The sequence below is a fragment of the Apus apus genome, chromosome 13 (assembly GCF_020740795.1).
Source record: "Apus apus isolate bApuApu2 chromosome 13, bApuApu2.pri.cur, whole genome shotgun sequence".
Lineage (NCBI taxonomy): Eukaryota > Metazoa > Chordata > Aves > Apodiformes > Apodidae > Apus > Apus apus.
Genome location: NC_067294.1, coordinates 18317655 through 18334374, shown reverse-complemented (window position 1 = coordinate 18334374; position 16720 = coordinate 18317655). Strand labels below are relative to the sequence as shown.

Below are 16720 nucleotides of genomic sequence, written 5' to 3'. Positions count from 1 at the left end.
GATCATGTCCTGACCAGGGTTTGCAGCTGGAGCATGTTGTTGGGCTGGAGCAGTTCCTGGGTACTGTGGCAGCGATCCTGTGAGTGGCTGAAGTCAGACCTGGGCATTTGTCATGGAGAGTGTGACCTTGAGTGAGGAAAAGTCTTGCCTGAGGGAAAGGGAGAAGCAGGATAGATCATGGTGTGTGTCAGTGGGGAGGGAGTGGATGATGTCACTTAGGTGGAGATGCCATTTCCCTGAGTGTGGTGTAGAGGATGCCAGTAGAAAACATCAAGAATAGGCTTCACAGGCAGTGCTACTTGCACAGGATCCTGTCAGTGCCTCCAGGATTCCTGCACATCCTTGCACTCTGTTGCTCTCTTCTTGGGTACCAATGCAGGGGGATGAGACCCTTCAGTTTTCTTCTCTCCTCTTACCAGAAACTCCCACCCTCTTGTTTTTTCTTCTCTCATGTTGGCAGTGTGTTGGTAACATTGGACGAGGTGCAGATGGTGGAATTCTTGCAGATTTCACTTTGTAGATATTTGGGAGGTTTGTCTTCAGTGCTGGGGATGGCTTTTCCACTCTTTTGAGGTGAGGTTGGCATTGACAGAAGGTCCTCTAGTTTTCATGCTCTCCTCCTGCTTGCCTCATGCGTGAGGGAGCACTGTGCTCTATCCAGCCTCTCCAAGGCTTTTGCATGGTGTGAGTAATTTTAAATGTCTATCTTCCCCAGAAATTTCTCGTAATGTGAATTGATAATGTCCCTTATAACCATTTCTGCTGTCCTGAAACTGTTTTTTATTTTGAAGAACCAACCAGTGATGCCTGAGGTAAGTTACTCATGAAAAGAGTTTGAGAAACAGATGTTGATTTCTTCCTTTTTTGTCGTGGTGTTGTCATGTTGGATGCATCAAATGCTGCTGAGATTGAAGTGCCTACAATTTGAAGCAGCACAGCAGCACTTCCTGCTCTCATTCCTGTCCTGGTATTTCCAGGCACAGTGGGAGTGGTTGCAAGCACAGATGGAGGAGGGACCCCAATGAATTTCTCTGTATGGGTGTTTTGCTTGTTGAGGGGATGTTGTTCTTGGTGTAAATGCTGTGATGTTACCCTCATGGGGTACCCCCTATTCCAAGGCGAGTAAAGGCCCCAGGTAGGGAAGTTCTTGATATGTTGTTCTGGCAGCACTTGCCTGCCTGAAAGGGGAAACAAGAGGTTGACATTGACCATGTAGGTGGAAAAGGAGGCTGGAAGAATCGAGGTACATGAAAGCTGCTTGGGAGCTGTGCTTGCCCTGTGCTTTTTCAGCCTTCACGGAGAGTTGTGGTGCTGTGTTGTGATGGGTTTAAGTTCCTGAAGGAGAGACTGCCCTGTGTAGTTTGGACTCTTTGGAGCCTGTGTGCATGGACATCCAAGTATCTGGGTCTCGGGCTTGTGTTGCAGAGAGTGGTGGGTTTTTTGCTGATGTATGATTGCCTTGCTCTGTTATTTTCTGATCCCTGAGCTGGCTGGAGTGGTCAAGAGTGTGTTCTTCTTCCAGAAGGCAAGGGGAGGTGGGGATCCATAGACTGAAGGAAAACAGGAAGGTTGTTCCCTGTCTGGAAGGATGGAAGGTGATAGGGGAAAGGAAAGGCTGCTCTTTGCCAAAGGGCAGGTCTGTGCCTCATGGCAAACCTGGTGTGGAATTTTTAAAAATTTCTTAAAAGAGGAAAGTGAACAGAAGATACAAGGATGGAATTAGAATGGGAGGCAAGGATAGGGCAGGAGGGAAAGAAACAAAAGAGGGGACAGGAAGGAAGAGCAAAAGAGGAAAAGGTAGAAGGAAAAGCAGGAACCTCTGTCAGTAAGAAGCGAGCGGGAAAGAGAATAAAGTGGAAAGAATGAAGAGATGATAGAGGAGAGTACCAGCATTCACCTGTGGTATTTATGCATCTTTGGTACTCAGAAATGCTGTGTAGGGCCCGATGAAAAGTGGTGGAAAGAGGAATGAGATCTCGTGCCTGAGGGGATGTCCTTGCTTCAGTGTGAGCGTGGTGGAAAATATTTTGGTAAAGGAAAACCAGAAAGGAGGAGACTGCAGCTAAGATGAAATTCTCTAAACAGAAAAGACAGAAGAAAGAAGCAAAAGAACAAAGGGTGGGGGAAAATGGAGAAAGAGGAAAAAAAACCCAGAAATGCAGAAGAGAACTGAAAAAACAAGGACGGAATTTATGGAAGTAAAAAGATAGAAATGAAGGAAAGAAGCAAGGAAGAAGAAACGACAAAGGAGATAACCAGCAGGCACCAACCTTACCTCTAGACGCTGAGCAGAGCTGGTCTCTCAGAGCCTCCCTCTTGGTCCGAGTACCGCGCTCCAGCGCTGATGGTGCGGAATTAGCGATGATGGCCGGAATTATGTCTGATGGAGCCGTAATTAGCGCTGATGGGTCCGTGTTCGATGGTCTTCGCCGGTATGCGAGAAGCGAGTGTGGAGCTGGAAGCGGGAGTAAAGAATAGACACGGGGGGTAAAGAAGAAAGCAGAGGAGGAAGAGATTAAAGTGGAAAAAAGAAGACGGGGCAAGAAAGAGAAAGGAAGACAGAATAAGGAAGAAGGAAATAAAGGATTGTCTGCAAAGAAAGAACAAGCAAGCACGGCATAAGAAATAAGGTGTGAGAAAGGAGAGCAAAAGAAAGAGGCGAGCGGCGAGAAGAGACGGGAGAGGAGCTGAGCATGACGGAGGCGGTAGCGCGGTCGGTGCGGGGAGCGTGTGAGGCGGCGGAGCAGCACACGGTGTCGCTGCAGGCTGAGAAACGGCGGCGAGCGGCGAGGCGGCTCCGCCCCGGTGCGGCGGAGAGCCCGGCTGTGAGCGCGGGGGGCGGCGCGGGGTCCCCGGGCAGGAGAGGCGGTGCGTGCGGCGGCGGGGAGCCGTGCGGCGGGGAGCCGTGCGGGGCCGGTGCGGGCGGCGGCGGCGATGGGCGTGTGTTGGGTGGTGTCGGCGGCGGTGCGGGTGCTGGTGGTGCAGGCGGTGTGGGCGGTGGTGGTGGGGCAGGTGCGGTACTCGGTGCCGGAGGAAGCCAAGGCCGGGACGGTGGTGGGGCGGCTGGCGCAGGACGTGGGCCTGGAGGCGGGCGAGGCGGAGGCGCGGCGGCTGCGGCTGGTGGCGCAGGGCCGGCGGGCGAGCGTGGAGGTGAGCGGGGCGAGCGGGGCGCTGGTGGTGAGCTCGCGGCTGGACCGGGAGGAGCTGTGCGGGAAGAGCGCGCCGTGCGCCCTGCGGCTGGAGGTGCTGGTGGAGCGGCCGCTGCGCGTCTTCCACGTGGAGCTGGAGGTCACCGACATCAACGACAACGCCCCGCTCTTCCCCGCCGCCCGAAAAAACCTCAGCATCGCGGAACTGTCGCTGCCGGGATCTCGGTTCCCGCTGGAGGGCGCGTCGGACGCGGATATCGGCTCTAACGCGCAGCTCTCCTACACACTCAGCCCCAGCGAGCACTTCGCTCTGGATTTACAGCGCAGTGACGAATACCGAGAATCCCTGTTTCTGGTGCTGACGAAAGCTCTGGACCGCGAGACGCTGCCCGTGCACCGTGTGGTGGTGACGGCGAGTGACGGGGGCCGGCCGTCTCTGTCGGGCACGATGGAGCTGGTGATCTCGGTGCTGGATGCAAATGACAACGCGCCCCAGTTCAACCAGTCGGTGTATAAAGTGCAGCTGCCGGAGAGCGCTGCAGAGGGGGCACTGGTGGTGCGGGTGAACGCCACGGATCCGGACCTAGGAAGTAACAGTGAAGTGACCTACACGGCGACAAGTTTCCTTCCCATTAGTGGAAGAGAGGTGATTGCTGTCAATCCGAGGACGGGTGAGATTCGTCTGACAGGCGCCCTGGACTTTGAAGACGTCCGCGTGTTTGATTTTCGTATTGAAGCGAGAGACCAAGGCACCCCTCCGCTGTCGGGTCACTGCAGCGTGGAGCTGGAGGTGTTGGACGTGAACGACAACGCGCCCGAGGTGCGGGTGACGTCGCTGTCGGTGCCGGTGTCCGAGGACGCGTCGGTGGGGACGGTGGTGGCCGTGCTGAGCGTGTGGGACCGGGACTCGGGGGCGAACGGGCTCGTGTCGTGCGAGGTGTGGCCGGCGTCGCCGTTCGGTCTGGTGGCGACGTTCGCGGGGTCGTACTCGCTGGTGCTGCGGGAGGCGCTGGACCGGGAGCGGGTGTCGGAGTACGAGGTGGAGGTGCGTGCGGAGGACGGCGGGGCGCCGGCGCTGGTTGGCAGGCTGGGGCTGCGGGTGCCGGTGTCGGACGTGAACGACAACGCGCCGGCGTTCGCGCAGGCGGTGTACACGGTGCTGGCGCGGGAGAACAACGCGGCGGGCGCGGAGCTGGCGCGGCTGTGGGCGCGGGACCCGGACGAGGCGGGCAACGGGCGCGTGAGCTACTCGGTGTGGGAGGGCTCGGGCGGGGGGTGGCGGTCGGCGTCGAGCTACGTGTCGGTGGACGCGGAGAGCGGGCGCCTGTGGGCGCTGCAGGCGCTGGACTACGAGGAGGTGCAGGTGCTGGAGTTCGAGGTGCGGGCGGTGGACGCGGGGGAGCCGCCGCTGTGCGGCAACGCGACGGTGCAGCTGTTCGTGGTGGACGAGAACGACAACGCGCCGGCGCTGCTGCCGGCCGCGGGCGGCGGCGCGTGGGGCGAGGCGGCGCCGGAGGCGGCGTCGGGGCCGGTGCCGGTGGCGGGGGCGTTGTTGTGGGCGTGGGCGGCGTGGGGGGCGCCGGCGGGGCAGGTGGTGGCGAAGATCCGCGCGGTGGACGCGGACTCGGGCTACAACGCGTGGCTGCGGTACGAGCTGTGGGAGCCGCGGGGGAAGGGCCCGTTCCGCGTGGGGCTGTACAGCGGCGAGGTGAGCACGGCGCGGGCGCTGGAGGAGGCGGACGGCCCGCGGCAGAGGCTGGTGATCGTGGTGCGGGACCACGGGGAGCCGGCGCGCTCGGCCACGGCCACGCTGAGCGTGTCGCTGGTGGAGGGCGCCGAGGCGGCGGCGGCGGCGGCGGGGTCGTCGCTGTCGTCGGGGTTGGGGTCGGGGCGGGGTCCGTTGTCGGTGGCGGAGGGCGGCGCGGCTTTGTCGTGGTCGTCGGTGACGAACGTGTGGCTGGTGGTGGCCATCTGCGCGGTGTCGAGCGTGTTGGTGCTGGCGGTGGTGCTGTACGGGGCGTCGCGGTGTGCGCCGCGGGCGGGCGTGGTGTCGGGGCCCGGTGCGGCGACGCTGGTGTGCGCCAGCGAAGTGGGGAGCTGGTCGTACTCGCAGCGCCAGAGCCGGAGCCTGTGCGTGGCGGAGGGCGCGGGCAAGAGCGACCTGATGGTTTTCAGCCCCAACTTCCCGCCGCCGCCGCCGCCCGGCCCCGCGGCGAAGGAGACGCAGCCGGAGGCGCCCGCTCTGCTGGACACGGTCAGTGGCCTCCCTGTCCCGCCCCTCGCCTCTTCTCCTCCCCTCGCCCCTTTCTGGCCTTTCTCATCCTTCTCAGCCGGCCCCAGGTCTGGGGCTGTTGGGGGCCGGTGTGTTCCCTTGGGTGCTGCGGGCGGTGGGTGCTTGGCGGGTCCTTCCCGGCGTTAACGGGACCTTTTCCATCTGCCTTGTTCTCCCTTCCGTAGCTCCCGGCTCTTGTTTTAGCCGTGGAGGGGCAGGGTGGGTGAAGGAAACCATAAACAAAAGGTCGGTTTGATAGTTTGAGTGTGAGTTGCAGAATGACATCGGGTCTCTTCTCTACTGGTTTGTCCCATTTCCACCTGAGTTTTCTGAAGGGATGTGTGACATGTGGGCTGTGGTGGTGACAGTCCCCTTGGCCCTCTTTGCAGCCTTATTTTCCAGTCCTCACCACTGACTGTGTTATTATTGGATGTGGTTTCTTGTCAAAATTCTCCTTCTTTGATAATCCTCTGGAGAATTGTGATTCAAGGTCACCCTGAACTTAAGGGGTTTTTAGGTGGCTCATGAGGGTCATGATTATGTAGGGTCATGAAGTAGGAAGGAAATTTGGACTTCCTGCTTTTTCAATAATATTGATCCTCAGTAGTGTAAAGTGTTCAGGGAGAGCAATGTGACCCAAAGTTAGTGTCAGAAATGTGAATTTCCTTTTACTGGCCCCCAGAACTTGTGGTATAGATTTTGGTTCCTGTCTGGAGGAGTGTCATGATGTGCTCTACACTGGCCTGTTGTGATGTTCTTTCGATATTTACATCAGCAGTGACAGCCTCGTGGCAGCCTGGAAACCTCTTGTTTGAAAAGTACCAACAAATTGTCTTATGCATCCATTGCTGTACTGTTGTGGTAGTCAAACGAGAGCTCACACCATCTTATGGACTTCCTTTCCTGGCTGGAGAAGTGACTTGCTGTGATGTGCACTTGCCCGTTGTTCAATATTCATATCAACATTGACAGCCTTGTGGAAGACCCTTCTGTTTTAAAAAAAACCAACACCACACACTATCCCATATTTTAGACATCATCCGTTACGGGGCTGTGCTCATCAGAGCACAGAGGAGGAAAGCCATGGCCATGGCCATAGAGCCATCCTGAGATCATCTCTGCAGATAGATGTGTAACTTTTGCACGTGTAACGGAGCTGCCAGGTGTGTAACATTTCCATGTGAGAGAGCTGAAGCTTGGCAAACCAGGAAGGGTGGACTATCAAGAGTCTGCTGAGCACAGTGTGTGTGACACCATCTGTGTGGTTTTTGTGGGGCTTTGTTGATGGAAGGGTCTGCAAAAGCTGTGGTGGTGGGAAAAGAAGCAGTGGCGTATCATAGAGGTGATTGTGTTAGTGGCTCTGAGTAGGGCCTGGCCATGTGCTGGTGTGAAGGGTGACTTGGAGCAATGGGAAGACTTGTCTGAATTGGAAACTCTTGGGAAAACCATGGGCCATGTCATAAGGCAGTAATGGGAGATGATCTGTTTTTCTTGAGTGCATGTGTTGCAGAGTGGGGAATGGAGGATGTCTGCAATAATGAGGCAGGGTGATCCTAAAGTGAAGGGTGAACTACCAAGAGTCTGCTGAGCACAGTGTGTGTGACACCATCTGTGTAGGTTTTGTGGTGCTTCCTTGATGTGAGGGCTTGTGGTCTTGTGTTCCTGGCCAGAATAATGACATGATGTCCACTGGATTGTCGTGATGTTCTTTCAATATTTGCATCAGCAGCAACACACTTAGGAACCATGGAGTGTTCCTGCCCAGGATCCTTTCCCAGGCTTCAAGGTTCTGGAGCTGCAGGCCTTCTGGATCCTGAGATAGTTACATGGTACTGAAGTGTCCATAATGTCTTTTGAGATCATGAATGTCTCCGACCAGAGACAGTCCCTTGTTCTGCTTCCTGATGTAGGCCATGCATCCCTGAAGACAGGGGGTGTTGCAGATACTGAATATTTTCTGATGAACCTTATTGCTGTTGTTTGGGAAAGAGGTGTTGGGGAAGAGTTCAATCTGCTTCAACCTAGTGTCCTTGTATATTGGTGGGAGTCCATAGTAATGTCCACAGCCATTAATGTTGTCATGATGGTTCTTTGTTCATGCTCAGTCAAGATGTTAAGACCCTGTGATGAGGTGGGTGTAGGCCTTGTGCACACAACTGCCCCTGCTTGTGCCATTGCACATGTGTCCTCTGTAGTGATGGTGTGTCCTCTTGTCAAGCTTCAGTCATTCACTTATGTTCATGTATACACAAAGTGTCCTGAATAGCCCAGCTCTGTTTTTCTGTAGCACATGTTCTACCACCCAGTTTACACCGTGATGGTGTTTCTGCTTCAGCAGTTGGTGTGCTTTTCTTGAAGAACAAAATCCACGCGGTCTGGGATCAGAGCTGTCACAGCTCTTGTCACAGAATGTTTAAGAAGTCAGTTCTCATGTGTAGCTCTTCCAGAAACTGTGTTTCTGAAGCCCTCCATGTGTTCTTCAGGCCAATCATGAGGGAAGGTGAGGATGTGTGAAGATCTGTCCAGACCAGAGTTTGGAGCTGGAGCATGTTGTTGGGCTGGAGCAGTTCCTGGGTCTTGTGGCAGTGATCCTGTGAGTGGCCGAAGTAGGTCCTGGGCGTGTGTCATGGGAGTGTGACCTCGAGCGAGGAAAAGTCTTACCTGAGGGAAATGGAGATGCTGAGTAGATCACAATTTGTGTCACTGGGGGGGAAGTGGACGATGTCACTTAGCTGGAGATGCCGTTTTACTGAGTGTGGAGTAGAGGATGCCAGTAGAAAGCATCAGGAAGTGTCTCTGCAGACAATGCGACCTGCACAGGCTCCTGTGAGTGCCTCTAGAACTTCTGCACATCCTTGCGCCCTGTTCTTCTTTCAGTACAATGGGATGGGATCTTCTGGTTTTATTGCTCTCATCTTACCGAAACTCCCACCCTGTGTTTCTCCATCTCTCACCCTGGCAGTGTGTTTGTAGTAGTGGGTGATATAAAGGCAGTTGAATTTCTGCAGATCTGAATGTGTAGATATTTGGGGTGTTTGTCATCAGTGGTGGGAATGGCTTTTCCACTCTCCTGAGCTGAGGTTGATGTTGAGAGAATGTCCTTGGTTTTCATGTTTCCCTCCTAAGTTTCTTGTGACAGCAGTTCCTGAGGGAGCCCCTGTGCACTGTCCAGTGGTTTCAAGGCCTTTGCAGTATGTGGGTCATTTTTAAATGTCCATCTTCCCTGGGCATCTCTCACGATGTTAATTTGAGAATGTCCCTTAAAATGGTTTCTGCTGTCCTGAAAATGTGGGTGTTTTTTTCTTGTTATGGTTGTTTTGTTGTGTTTTCTTTTGAAGAACCAACCGGTGCTGCTTCAGGTAAGTTGCTCATTAAAGATACTGAGTGTGAGAGGCAGATGCACTTTTATTCCTGTTTAGTCATTGTATCTTCATGTTGGATCAACCAGACGTTGCCTACAGGTTTGGAGCAGCACAGCACCACTGCCTGCGGTGGTTCCTTTCCTGGTGCTTCCAGGCACAGTGTGAGCAGGTGGCAGCAAACATGGGTGGAGAAGAACCCCAATGCATTGTCCTTGGAGTGCATGTGTTGGGCCTCGAGGGGATGTTCTCAGGGAAAATGCAGTGGTGTCCCCTTGGCTGTGTGGTGGGTGGATCATTGTATTCCAAGGGAACAAAGGCCTCTGGGGAGGAGGTGTTTTGGTGTGTTGTGCTGGCAGCTCATGTCTGTCTGAAAGGGAAGAGCTTGCCATTCATTGTGCAGGTGGAAGATGAGGAAGGAAGGATGGCTCTTCCTCAAGGTCCGTGAAGGAGTGCCTGGGAGCTGAGGGTGCCCTGTGCTTTTTCAGCCTTTCTGAAGGATTCTTTTGCTTGGCTGTGATGAGTTTGGGTTCCCCAAGGGATTCCCCTCTCCGTGTGTTGTTTGGAGTCTTTGGAGCCTGTTAGCACAGATGTTGCAGTATCTGGGTTGGGCTTCTGTTTCCGTGGGTGGTGGGTTCTGTTCTGCTGTAGCAGAGCTCTGCTTGGCCATAGGATGGCCTTGCTCTGCTGCTTGGGCTCTGTGGATTCTCTTTTTACCAGAAACTTCTGTTATATTTTTTGCTGTTCTCTCTCATTGGACAATGTGTTGGCAGTGAAATGGGTGAGATGCAGACTGATGGATTGTGGCAGCTGGTGGGGTGCAGAGTTTTGGGCAGTTGGCCATCAGTGTATGGGAAGAGCACAACGCTGCCCTGTGCACTGTCCAGTGATTTCAAGGCTTTTGCAGAATGTGGGTCATTTTTTCCAATCCATCTTCCCCATCCTGCTCTGTTAACATTAAAGGAAAATGTTCCTTAGAAGCAATTACCCTGCCTTGAGAAGATTTATTTTCTGGAAAAGGAATGCTTCAGGTAAGTCTCTTCTACATAAGAAGATGATTAGTCTGAGAGATGTTCATTTGTCCTGGTGTTGTCATGGTATCTTCATGTTGGATCGAGCAAATGTTGCTTGGAGCAGGTGTTGGATGGGATGATCCTTACGAGTGCCCTCCATATTGAGATATTCCTTGATTCTATGGTGGGCGCAGCACAGCACCACTGTCTGCTGTTGTTCCTTTCCTGGGGCTTCCAGGCACAGTGTGAGCAGGTGGCAGCAAGAGTGGGTGGAGGAGGGACCCGAATGCATTTCTTGGAATGGCTGTGTTGGACACTGAGGGGATGTTGTCAGTGAAAGTGCTGTGGTTTTGCCTTGGTGGCTTTTCACGGGTGGATCATCCTAATGAGGGAGCAGGTTCTGTGGGGACTAATGCCCCTGGGTCCGGGGGTTCTTGGTGTGTTGTTCTGGCCACTCATGCCTGCCTGGAAGGGGAAGCAAGAGCCTTTGGGATTGTAAGGGGATGGATGGAGGTGGGTGTTGTCTTTGTGTGCTGGACTCCCTCTACCTCTTCACATGCACAGTCAGCAATTGGGGAGAGGATGAGTCTTGTTGTTATCCTTAACTCATTCAGACAGATGCAGATACACACCAGACCCTGCAGAGCAGCCCAGTTCTGCTTTGCTATGGGATAAATTCTCCCACGCAGCTGACAACATGAGTGCACTTCTGCTGCAGTATTTGGTGTTGTTTTCTCAAAGACTAAAATCTGTGCAGACTGGAATTGGGGTTGTCAAGCTGTAATCACAGACTGTTTAAGCTCTAATGCATAGCTCTGCTGTTCCATCTGAGATTGCTGAAAAGCCACCATCCATTCAGGGTGAAGTTGAGGCATCTGGGAAGAGTCTGTCAGACCCTGTGAGGCTTTGCAGCCCTCCACGTGTCCTTTGTGCCCTTGGTGAGGGAAGGGGAGGACGTGTGAAGACCTGGATCATGTCCTGACCAGGGTTTGCAGCTGGAGCATGTTGTTGGGCTGGAGCAGTTCCTGGGTACTGTGGCAGCGATCCTGTGAGTGGCTGAAGTCAGACCTGGGCATTTGTCATGGAGAGTGTGACCTTGAGTGAGGAAAAGTCTTGCCTGAGGGAAAGGGAGAAGCTGGATAGATCATAGTTTGTGTCAGTGGGGAGGGAGTGGATGATGTCACTTAGGTGGAGATGCCATTTCCCTGAGTGTGGTGTAGAGGATGCCAGTAGAAAACACCAAGAATAGCCTTCACAGGCTGTGCTACTTGCACAGGATCTTGTGAGTGCCTCCAGGATTCCTGCACATCCTTGCACTCTGTTGCTCTCTTCTTGGGTACCAATGCAGGGGGATGAGACCCTTCAGTTTTCTTCTCTCCTCTTACCAGAAACTCCCACCCTCTTGGTTTTTCTTCTCTCATGTTGGCAGTGTGTTGGTAACATTGGACGAGGTGCAGATGGTGGAAATCTTGCAGATTTCACTTTGTAGATATTTGGGAGGTTTGTCTTCAGTGCTGGGGATGGCTTTTCCAGTCTTTTGAGGTGAGGTTGGCATTGACAGAAGGTCCTCTAGTTTTCATGCTCTCCTCCTGCTTGCCTCTTGCGTGAGGGAGCACTGTGCTCTATCCAGCCTCTCCAAGGCTTTTGCATGGTGTGAGTAATTTTAAATGTCTATCTTCCCCAGAAATTTCTCATAATGTGAATTGATAATGTTCCTTATCTGTTGTGGTGTTGTCATGTTGGATGCATCAAATGCTGCTGAGATTGAAGTGCCTACAATTTGAAGCAACACAGCAGCACTTCCTGCTCTCATTCCTGTCCTGGTAGTTCCAGGCACAGTGTGAGTGGTTGCAAGCACAGATGGTGGAGGGACCCCAATGAATTTCTCTGTATGGGTGTTTTGCTTGTTGAGGGGATGTTGTTCTTGGTGTAAATGCTGTGATGTTACCCTCATGGGGTACCCCCTATTCCAAGGCAAGTAAAGGCCCCGGTAGGGAAGTTCTTGATGTGTTATTCTGTCAGCACTTGCCTGCCTGAAAGGGAAAGCAAGATGTTGACATTGACCATGTAGGTGGAAAAGGAGGCTGGAAGAATCGAGGTACATGAAAGCTGCTTGGGAGCTGTGCTTGCCCTGTGCTTTTTCAGCCTTCACGGAGAGTTGTGGTGCTGTGTTGTGATGGGTTTAAGTTCCTGAAGGAGAGACTGCCTTGTGTAGTTTGGACTCTTTGGAGCCTGTGTGCATGGACATCCAAGTATCTGGGTCTTGGGCTTGTGTTTCAGAGAGTGGTGGGTTTTTTGCTGATGTATGATTGCCTTGCTCTGTTATTTTCTGATCCCTGAGCTGGCTGGAGTGGTCAAGAGTGTGTTCTTCTTCCAGAACATAAGGGGAGGTGGGGATCCATAGACTGAAGGAAAACAGGAAGGTTGTTCCCTGTCTGGAAGGATGGAAGGTGATAGGGGAAAGGAAAGGCTGCTCTTTGCCAAAGGGCAGGTCTGTGCCTCATGGCAAACCTGGTGTGGAATTTTTAAAAATTTCTTAAAAGAGGAAAGTGAACAGAAGATACAAGGATGGAATTAGAAAAGAATGGGAGGCAAGGATAGGGCAGGAGAGAAAGAAAAAGGGGACAGGAAGGAAGAGCAAAAGAGGAAAAGGTAGAAGGAAAAGCAGGAACCTCTGTCAGTAAGAAGTGAGCGGGAAAGAGAAGAAAATGGAAAGAATGAAGAGATGATAGAGGAGAGGACCAGCATTCACCTGTGGTATTTATGCATCTTTGGTACTCAGAAATGCTGTGTAGGGCCCGATGAAAAGTGGTGGAAAGAGGAATGAGATCTCGTGCCTGAGGGGATGTCCTTGCTTCAGTGTGAGCGTGGTGGAAAATATTTTGGTAAAGGAAAACCAGAAAGGAGGAGACTGCAGCTAAGATGAAATTCTCTAAACAGAAAAGACAGAAGAAAGAAGCAAAAGAACAAAGGGTGGGGGAAAATGGAGAAAGAGGAAAAAAAACCCAGAAATACAGAAGAGAACTGAAAAAACAAGGACGGAATTTATGGAAGTAAAAAGATAGAAATGAAGGAAAGAAGCAAGGAAGAAGAAACGACAAAGGAGATAACCAGCAGGCACCAACCTTACCTCTAGACGCTGAGCAGAGCTGGTCTCTCAGAGCCTCCCTCTTGGTCCGAGTACCGCGCTCCAGCGCTGATGGTGCGGAATTAGCGATGATGGCCGTAATTATGTCTGATGGAGCCGTAATTAGCGCTGATGGGTCCGTGTTCGATGGTCTTTGCCGGTATGCGAGAAGCGAGTGTGGAGCTGGAAGCGGGAGTAAAGAATAGACACGGGGGATAAAGAAGAAAGCAGAGGAGGAAGAGATTAAAGTGGAAAAAAGAAGACGGGGCAAGGAAGAGAAAGGAAGACAGAATAAGGAAGAAGGAAATAACGGATTGTCTGCAAAGAAAGAACAAGCAAGCACGGCATAAGAAATAAGGTGTGAGAAAGGAGAGCAAAAGAAAGAGGCGAGCGGCGAGAAGAGACGGGAGAGGAGCTGAGCATGACGGAGGCGGTAGCGCGGTCGGTGCGGGGAGCGTGTGAGGCGGCGGAGCAGCACACGGTGTCGCTGCAGGCTGAGAAACGGCGGCGAGCGGCGAGGCGGCTCCGCCCCGGTGCGGCGGAGAGCCCGGCTGTGAGCGCGGGGGGCGGCGCGGGGTCCCGGGCAGGAGAGGCGGTGCGTGCGTGCGTGCGGCGGCGGGGAGCCGTGCGGGGCCGGTGCGGGCGGCGGCGGCGGCGATGGGCGTGTGTTGGGTGGTGTCGGCGGCGGTGCGGGTGCTGGTGGTGCAGGCGGTGTGGGCGGTGGTGGTGGGGCAGGTGCGGTACTCGGTGCCGGAGGAAGCCAAGGCCGGGACGGTGGTGGGGCGGCTGGCGCAGGACGTGGGCCTGGAGGCGGGCGAGGCGGAGGCGCGGCGGCTGCGGCTGGTGGCGCAGGGCCGGCGGGCGAGCGTGGAGGTGAGCGGGGCGAGCGGGGCGCTGGTGGTGAGCTCGCGGCTGGACCGGGAGGAGCTGTGCGGGAAGAGCGCGCCGTGCGCCCTGCGGCTGGAGGTGCTGGTGGAGCGGCCGCTGCGCGTCTTCCACGTGGAGCTGGAGGTCACCGACATCAACGACAACGCCCCGCTCTTCCCCGCCGCCCGAAAAAACCTGAGTATACCGGAGAACTCCCCTGCCGGGTCTCGGTTCCCGCTGGAGGGCGCGTCGGACGCGGATATCGGCTCTAACGCGCAGCTCTCCTACACACTCAGCCCCAGCGAGCACTTCGGTTTGGAAGTAAAATCCAAAGACGAAAAGAAAATCTCGGTTGTCCTCGTACTAATGAAAGCTCTGGACCGCGAGACGCTGCCCGTGCACCGTGTGGTGGTGACGGCGAGTGACGGGGGCCGGCCGTCTCTGTCGGGCACGATGGAGCTGGTGATCTCGGTGCTGGATGCAAATGACAACGCGCCCCAGTTCAACCAGTCGGTGTATAAAGTGCAGCTGCCGGAGAATGCAGCCCCAGGTACTGTGTTATTCCAGCTAACAGCGACAGACAACGATGAAGGAATTAATCGTGAGATATATTATTCCTTTAGCGACGCGACTTCTGCCAAAGTTCAGGACCTTTTCATCCTTGACAGAAAATCCGGGGAGATACAGACTGCGACAGAACTGGATTTCGAGGACGTTCCGTCGTTTGACCTTGAAATCGAAGCGAGAGACCAAGGCACCCCTCCGCTGTCGGGTCACTGCAGCGTGGAGCTGGAGGTGCTGGACGTGAACGACAACGCGCCCGAGGTGCGGGTGACGTCGCTGTCGGTGCCGGTGTCCGAGGACGCGTCGGTGGGGACGGTGGTGGCCGTGCTGAGCGTGTGGGACCGGGACTCGGGGGCGAACGGGCTTGTGTCGTGCGCGGTGTGGCCGGCGTCGCCGTTCGGTCTGGTGGCGACGTTCGCGGGGTCGTACTCGCTGGTGCTGCGGGAGGCGCTGGACCGGGAGCGGGTGTCGGAGTACGAGGTGGAGGTGCGTGCGGAGGACGGCGGGGCGCCGGCGCTGGTTGGCAGGCTGGGGCTGCGGGTGCCGGTGTCGGACGTGAACGACAACGCGCCGGCGTTCGCGCAGGCGGTGTACACGGTGCTGGCGCGGGAGAACAACGCGGCGGGCGCGGAGCTGGCGCGGCTGTGGGCGCGGGACCCGGACGAGGCGGGCAACGGGCGCGTGAGCTACTCGGTGTGGGAGGGCTCGGGCGGGGGGTGGCGGTCGGCGTCGAGCTACGTGTCGGTGGACGCGGAGAGCGGGCGCCTGTGGGCGCTGCAGGCGCTGGACTACGAGGAGGTGCAGGTGCTGGAGTTCGAGGTGCGGGCGGTGGACGCGGGGGAGCCGCCGCTGTGCGGCAACGCGACGGTGCAGCTGTTCGTGGTGGACGAGAAACGACAACGCGCCGGCGCTGCTGCCGGCCGCGGGCGGCGGCGCGTGGGGCGAGGCGGCGTGGGAGGGGGGCGTCGGGGCCGGTGCCGGTGGCGGGGGCGTTGTTGTGGGCGTGGGCGGCGTGGGGGGCGCCGGCGGGGCAGGTGGTGGCGAAGATCCGCGCGGTGGACGCGGACTCGGGCTACAACGCGTGGCTGCGGTACGAGCTGTGGGAGCCGCGGGGGAAGGGCCCGTTCCGCGTGGGGCTGTACAGCGGCGAGGTGAGCACGGCGCGGGCGCTGGAGGAGGCGGACGGCCCGCGGCAGAGGCTGGTGATCGTGGTGCGGGACCACGGGGAGCCGGCGCGCTCGGCCACGGCCACGCTGAGCGTGTCGCTGGTGGAGGGCGCCGAGGCGGCGGCGGCGGGGTCGTCGCTGTCGTCGGGGTTGGGGTCGGGGCGGGGTCCGTTGTCGGTGGCGGAGGGCGGCGCGGCTTTGTCGTGGTCGTCGGTGACGAACGTGTGGCTGGTGGTGGCCATCTGCGCGGTGTCGAGCGTGTTGGTGCTGGCGGTGGTGCTGTACGGGGCGTCGCGGTGTGCGCCGCGGGCGGGCGTGGTGTCGGGGCCCGGTGCGGCGACGGCTGGTGTGCGCCAGCGAAGTGGGGAGCTGGTCGTACTCGCAGCGCCAGAGCCGGAGCCTGTGCGTGGCGGAGGGCGCGGGCAAGAGCGACCTGATGGTTTTCAGCCCCAACTTCCCGCCGCCGCCGCCGCCCGGCCCCGCGGCGAAGGAGACGCAGCCGGAGGCGCCCGCTCTGCTGGACACGGTCAGTGGCCTCCCTGTCCTGCCCCTCGCCCCTTCCCCCTCCGCCTCTTCCTGGCCTTTCTCATCCTCGTCAGCCGGCCCCAGGTCTGGGGCTGTTGGGGCCCGGTGTGTTCCCGTGGGTGCTACGGGCGGTGGGTGCTTGGCGGGTCCTTCCCGGCGTTAATGGGACCTTTGCAGCTGCTTTAGCGTCCTTGCCTCCCTTGGTGGGCGCAGCAGTTACAGGCTGCAGCTGAGGTTTGCTGCTGTCTGAGGTTGTTCTGCTGTAGATCTAAATCAAAGCTCTTGCCTATTGACTTGTATCATTTCCACCCGAGTTTTCCAGAGGTGTATGTAACACGGGGGCTGTGGATGTGACAGTCCCCCTGGCAGTATTTTCTGCTTTATTCCCTGTTTCTGAGTGCTGATCTTGGTGGTGTCCGAGGTAGTTTCTTGTTAAAAACTGTTGTCCTCTTCTATGATTGTTCCTTAGAAAAGGAGTGATACATGGTTGGGTTTGGCTCTTCAGGGTTTTCTCTGGCTGTGGACTCTTTTCTCCTTTTTGGTTCTCTCACTGGAGCTATTAATGAAGTAGGGAAGTCAATATGGACTTTTTCCATGTTGTTTTTCCAAGTGTGTTGTTATTCTACAGAGTGACATAAAGTGTTCAAGCAGAGGACTTTGACTAAAGGTGGGTGTTTC

General features: G+C 55.9%; 1 protein-coding gene across 1 annotated transcript in view; it reads left to right on the top strand.

The window, feature by feature from the left end:
- Positions 1-2934: 2934 nt before the first annotated feature.
- LOC127390254 (protocadherin alpha-2-like) overlaps positions 2935-16720 on the top strand; it is a 132504-nt gene continuing 118718 nt past the window's right edge. The window contains exon 1 of the mRNA XM_051631569.1: positions 2935-5403. Coding sequence (XP_051487529.1) covers positions 2935-5403 — 2469 coding nt within the window. The remainder of the gene's footprint in view (positions 5404-16720) is intronic.